At 46.0% G+C, this 6,000-nt stretch overlaps 1 protein-coding gene across 2 annotated transcripts in view; it reads left to right on the forward strand.

Moving 5' to 3' along the window:
- satb2 (SATB homeobox 2) overlaps window positions 1-4,652 on the forward strand; it is a 45,025-nt gene extending 40,373 nt beyond the window's left edge. The window contains exons 13-14 of one of the 2 annotated variants that reach the window (XM_041950572.1): window positions 3,801-4,007; window positions 4,119-4,652. In XM_041950572.1, coding sequence (XP_041806506.1) covers window positions 3,801-4,007; window positions 4,119-4,613 — 702 coding nt within the window. In that variant the 3' untranslated portion in view covers window positions 4,614-4,652. The remainder of the gene's footprint in view (window positions 1-3,800; window positions 4,008-4,118) is intronic. The other variant, XM_041950573.1, reaches the window with a different exon arrangement.
- Window positions 4,653-6,000: the final 1,348 nt, after the last annotated feature.

Here is a 6,000-nt window from a genome sequence, read left to right on the forward strand (position 1 = left end):
AACTGTAAATGTCAAATGAATAGAGTGGAGAGTATAAGACGACCACAAAAATGTACCATAAAAGCACCATAATTTCAGTCAAAGTATCTGGTTACATTTCACCACTAGTGAAGCATTCAAATGTCAGTCAAACTGCCAACGGAGACTGTCCTCATCAGAAAAGTGACAGCACTGGTCATTTTTTAAAATCCTATAAAGACTTACATTGTGTTTACATTGACCTGATAAGGGCATCTTATGGGCGTATAAATTAGGAAATTTGTCAAGCAAAGGAGGAAGGTGCTTGACGCCACTACAGCGTCTCTAAAAAGCTGGAGGCCGGGTTAATTTCTTGGGTCAACAAATCATGTGACTTTGAAGCAGGAGACCACAGTTTAAATGTTTCTGCTTGTGAAGAGGCAGCGTTTTCTTTTAGCGATGACCATGACCTTTCTCTAACCTTAAACAAGTAGTTTTTATCCCTAAACCTAACCAAACCTTAACCATGGAGGTGGAAGGTCACATGACTCATGTTGTGCCAGTCATATGCACTTTGGAAGGAGAACAACGTTGTCCTGCTGGTGGGTGCACAGCATCACAAAATACTCGTATGGGTCATTTAGGAAGGCAGTGACAATTGACGATTGACTTTTTTTGTCATTTAGTTCGGAGGACTTATTGGCAGCGACGTGCGTGGGTGTGGCTACATTTCTAGGTAATTGTCCTGGGGTGTGAGCCTTCAATCATATTCCCTGTAAGGAGCAGATCAGTTTAATGATTATCACCTGGGTTTCATGCTCCCACACACCCAGAAGCCTGCTCTGAGAGGACGCTGAAGTCATCTTGCAATTTCCAGTGCTCAGAAAAATGTTTCCAATAAGAAAGTGCAGAAAAATTGAATTATGCGTGGTCGAGGTTGTTGCACCAGCATTATTGCACTAGTTTATTATAGCTTTATGCGCCCAGACCTTTCCAAACTTTTGAAATATTCTTTTTAGTATAAGCCCGGCTGAAGAATTCACTAGAGCTTCCTAATAGAAATGGGAAATAATACATCTTGTCTTATCTACAGCCTATTTTGAAGAAATACTCAAGGCTGAAAGAGGCAATATCTTTGATCTACTCTTGTACTGATTTACAGACTGTGTCAGACAGACGGTAGAGGCTGAAGAGCACAAGGCAAATAGACACAGGAGGTGGAAGGAGCAGTCAGCTGGGACCGAAGGTGTAAAAAGTGTGGAGTGACAATGGCAGGGACAGCAGTGAGAAGAATGGAGGGATGTGGAGGTGGAGGACATAGGAAGGTGGGGGTGGGGGCTCCTGGCATCCACCAGTTCAGGGCTGATTTTATATGTGGAGTCATGTTGGCTTGGCAGAGGCCCACTTCATTAGTGTCCTGATGCATTAGAAGTGAAGGGAGAGGGAGGAGGAGAATGAGAACATATAGCAGGATTATAGAAAAGAGGGAAAAGACACCAAAGGGGGAACAATAAGGTATGAAAGAAGAGTGTGAGCACAGAAGAAAGAGGATGGGCGGCTGAAGGACGAGACAGACAACGAGTCTTTGGAGGTGAAGTGAAGGAGCCGAGCAGCCCTGTGTGTTTGGCTCTGCTCTCCAACATCATCATTAGTGCATGAGGGAGACCAGGCCCCGCCATTGCTGCATGCAAGTGTGTGTCGTGATTGATCCAAGAATCCTTGCTGTCAGCCCAAATAAGCATAGAAATAATGAAGGTATGTGAAAGGGGGGTTGGGGTGGGGGGCAGGTTTCACAATCCCCTCCGTGGTTTACCCTCAATTTAGTTATTAAGCGTGTCAGTAAGTTTGTATGAAGGATGTTTGTGGCTGTGTGGTCCTCATTAGGGCAGGGGTAGATATCTTTTTTTTTCTGGCCGTTTTCAATGTCTCGCACTCTCTTTGTTGTTGGTTTTCCAGCATTCTTACCGTCTTTTCTCTTTTCCCGATATCTAAAACCGTCACTTTGCGTGAAAGGAACAGGAGATTGGGGGAGGGAGAGAGAAAATGACGAAAAAGGAAAAACCTACTGAATTCCTGTAAATTGGTCATTCTCCCCCTGAAAATAAAGCCCCTGCGAAAGAAATCGGAGCAATTTCATGGTCTGGCCTGCCCTCAATATTATTTAAGTAATACCCTGTTATTATTGAAGAGAGGGAGAGAAAGGCGAATGACTATTATCTTTATGTGGGTCCTTTAATTTTAATGCGCCACAGATTTATAGCTGGGCATTCCAGTGGGGAGGCCCCTCCCTGCTCTTAAAGCAAGCGGGCGGGACATGACCACAACGCTCTCACAACAGCCACTACCTTCTGACAAACAACCAAAGTCTCCACTTTCCCTCCCAACACTTCATTCTGCCCTCCTCACTGCTGTCAAACAGCCGTTACTCTGGTCCTGACAGCCAGAGGGTTCCTCTCCGCCGGCTGAGCTCCACCGCTCACATTTCTACACCTATCTGTGTCTAACTTACGTGTCCTTTTTAAAAATCCTGTGGATAAATCTTGCTGAAAAGCTGCTACAGATTGAGCTCCTTACGCTAAACTGTTGTAACCTGGATTACTGGAAAATCTGACTTGATAAAAGTCCTCGTTGGAAGTTCAACCTTTTCCAGTGTAAATGTGCTCTTGAATCAAGGTCTTTAGCGGCAGCACAGAGAGGAAATAATTCAGGCAGTGCTTCCACTAAGGCTGCGCAGGATGCATTCCTGCTTTGCTGAAACTGAAAGACCAATCAAACAGATAAAATTCAATGACAAACCAATAACCAGGCAGCCAGACAGGAAGCTCCAAAAGCAAGCATTTGAAAAAATCTCAAATTTGTTTTACAGGTGACAGTTTATTCGTAAAATACGCCTAAAAAAATGTGAGAATGTCTGACGAAACAAGGATCCAGTCTTGATTCTTGATCACTTCTTGCCTTTGCTGTTGAAACTCTGCGCTGCATGTTCCTAGTAGCATAAACACGATTCCTAGAGCTATGCGGAAATTCACACTGTCACGTTATGGAGTGACTGTGCCGTGGAATTGCTCAGCAAACGCCTTTGAGCAAATCAGTGATTTGATGTGCCTAATTTTAAAACGGTTAAAAGATATCAAATTTAAGTAAAGTTGTGTTTTTTTGTTGTTACCAGGGTGTCAAACGGGTGGCTTTGGCATTACTATCAAACTAGAACCACAGCAGTGGTTATTGGCCTCATCTAAGCACTAATCCAAAATGATTATATGACTTTGTCCTCTCCCTCCCTCTTCACTCTGTCTGACTGAGGTTTTGAATGGGCTGGTTAAATAGTGATGAGGTGTCATAAGTTTGTAAATAAGAGACTTCCTGGCAGACAGATGGTTGGCGTTTTACTAGACCTAATCTTACACACATTAGGTCAAAGGTATACTGGACACACAGCAGTTTGAATGCCAGCCTTGGAGCTGCTTAATAGACCGTGACGCTCTGTGAGCTGTGAAACACTTGTTCTCACCCGGTGTTCACCCTGCAGCCCTGGCTACTGTGTGCTGGGGGGGAACACGTTGCTGCATGTTGTAGAAGATGTGATGATCATACAGGTCCTGACAGATTATAGGATAGAAAGTTTTATTTTTCAGCTATGATAAAAAAGTAATGGAGTTGCGTTAATCATTGTAGCACAAGTGATTATACAAGCCAAATGCATCCAGATGTTGGAATGACACTGGATTTAGGTCAAATAGCATAGATTAATGCTTAGGTGTTTGTTCCAAAATAATAAGTAGCATGGTGAGTGAATTACTGGCTCTGGTCTTGATCAGGGGTCACTGTGCCCCATTAATCAGCTCTTTTGTCTTTCTCGTCAGGCACTTCACAGGCCACCCCCGGCTCCGATGAAGGAGCACCGCCTGTCCCCGATGCGAGAAGAATTGCTATCTGCTCCGGTGAATGAGGAGGGGTCACAGAACGTGGGAGCAGGAGCTGCAGGCGGATGCCCACCTGGCACTGTTGGCAACGCTGGGAGCAACAAGAAGCCACGATCACGCACTAAGGTCCAGAACGTTGTTCTACTCTCCCTGTCTGGGTCCAATATCTATCTGTCAGTTTTAATTCACATTCTTTAACTATGTATTCACCCTGCATCCTGGCTTTGTCAATTCCAGATTTCCATGGAGGCCTTGGGAATCCTGCAGAGCTTCATCCAGGATGTTGGACTGTACCCAGACCAGGAGGCCATTCACACTTTGTCAGCACAGCTTGACCTGCCCAAACACACCATCATCAAGTTCTTCCAGAACCAGCGCTACCACGTCAAGCACCATGGGCGCCTCAAGGAGCTGGGTGAGGGGGCTGCTGCCAGTGGAGGTGTGGACGTCAGTGAATACAGAGAAGAGGAGCTGCTTTCGGGTTCAGAGGACCCAGAGTCTAGTGAAGATGGAGCTGAGGAGATCTTTCAGTCCACAGAGGGGAGTGGTGGGAGCACAGGGGGGCTGAACCAGCCTCCAGCCTCCTCCAGCTCCAACTCCAGCCAGTCGTCCTCAGGGACCAATGTTGCTCAGGAGGAAGGCAAGGACAAGGGGCATGGACGGCCTGGTGGCCCTCTGGCCTCTGGGAGCTCTTCATCCAGTCCTAGAGAGCAGGCTGACTACCAGAGGTAGAGACTGACACACAGAGAGGAGACGACAGAGAAAAAGAGAGAGGGGGAGGGGGGGGGTGTTGGGGGGTGAGACAAAGAAAAAGGTCTATAATAATGAAGTGGTGGCTGGTCGGAGTTCATGGAGGATGGCTGCATAGAAACTGTGTGACATGTGAATATCTATGCAGGCACAGATTTAGAAAGAAACTGTTGGGCTGAGATACTGTTCACGCCTGAAATGACCGGATCGACTCATTATCGTGGCAGACGTCAGTGAAAACCTGTTTTGTGGAGTGAAATTATGACTAGCTATGGCTATTGGTGCTCATGCCTCTAAACTACAAACAGACACAAACACAAAACAAAATCTTCATGTGGCAACAACTGAAAATGATCACAAAAAAACGTTTCCTAATCAGCCAATAGCCAGAACAGACACACAGGAGGCAGGATTTCATCAGCTTTGGCCAGAAATCGTTCCTGTTCCTCCTCTCTAAAGTCTGAGCACAGTCACATAAGACATAGTTCCTACATGCTGGGTTGAATTTGACCCACTGAGTGACATTTATAGACTGGATCGCGGGGCCTTCCAAGACCCCTACAATCCTATAAATCCTCAGGACACACACTGATGTTGCTAATGCTGTTGCCTGCCTGAGAATGTGGATATATGGCACTCGCTGTTCACCTGCGAGCTTCATTTCATTGTGGAAAGAGGAAATGACCACTCCACATCCGGCCGCCGCCTCACCGTCACACTCCAGGATCACTACCGGTCCTGTCCGGCACTTGCTGTTCACAAAGACACTGACATTTTGTGATGTGGTGTGCTCCTGCCTCCCTTTCTCTGTCTCTCCTCTCAAGGCTCACAAATGCTGTGAGGTTTAGAAATGACTCAAAGAGGAGCAGCGGACAGTTCGGTAGGAGGACAGTGGACGGACATCAAGAGGATGTGGCGTGGAGGGACACTCGGGCCTGTGCACCCACGACTCTGAACCCTTCCTGGCACCACCCGCGTACGTGCGGCGAGAAAAATGTCAAGAAAGGAAGGACAGAGCGGAGATTCAGCAACCAAACAATCAGTCACTTTATGTGCGGTAGTCCACCCCTTCCACTCTTCCTCTCCTCTCTCCATCTCACTCTCTCCCCCTTTCCCTCTCTCTAATTGGTGCCCACAGTCTTGTGTTTCACCACACCTACCCGCACTTAAACTTCACCAACCCTATTTATTGCTATCTTTATCCATGATTATTATTATTATCATTATTGTTATTATTGTTGTTATTATGGTTAGAATTGCTGTCATCATGTGCTATTTTTAGTTTTTATTTCCATGGTTTTAAATATTGGTTTTTAGAGCTGGGCGGGTGTTTGGGTAACAAGAGACATTAGGAGTTCTCCGCCCTAAA

This window comes from Chelmon rostratus, chromosome 13 (assembly GCF_017976325.1).
Source record: "Chelmon rostratus isolate fCheRos1 chromosome 13, fCheRos1.pri, whole genome shotgun sequence".
Lineage (NCBI taxonomy): Eukaryota > Metazoa > Chordata > Actinopteri > Chaetodontiformes > Chaetodontidae > Chelmon > Chelmon rostratus.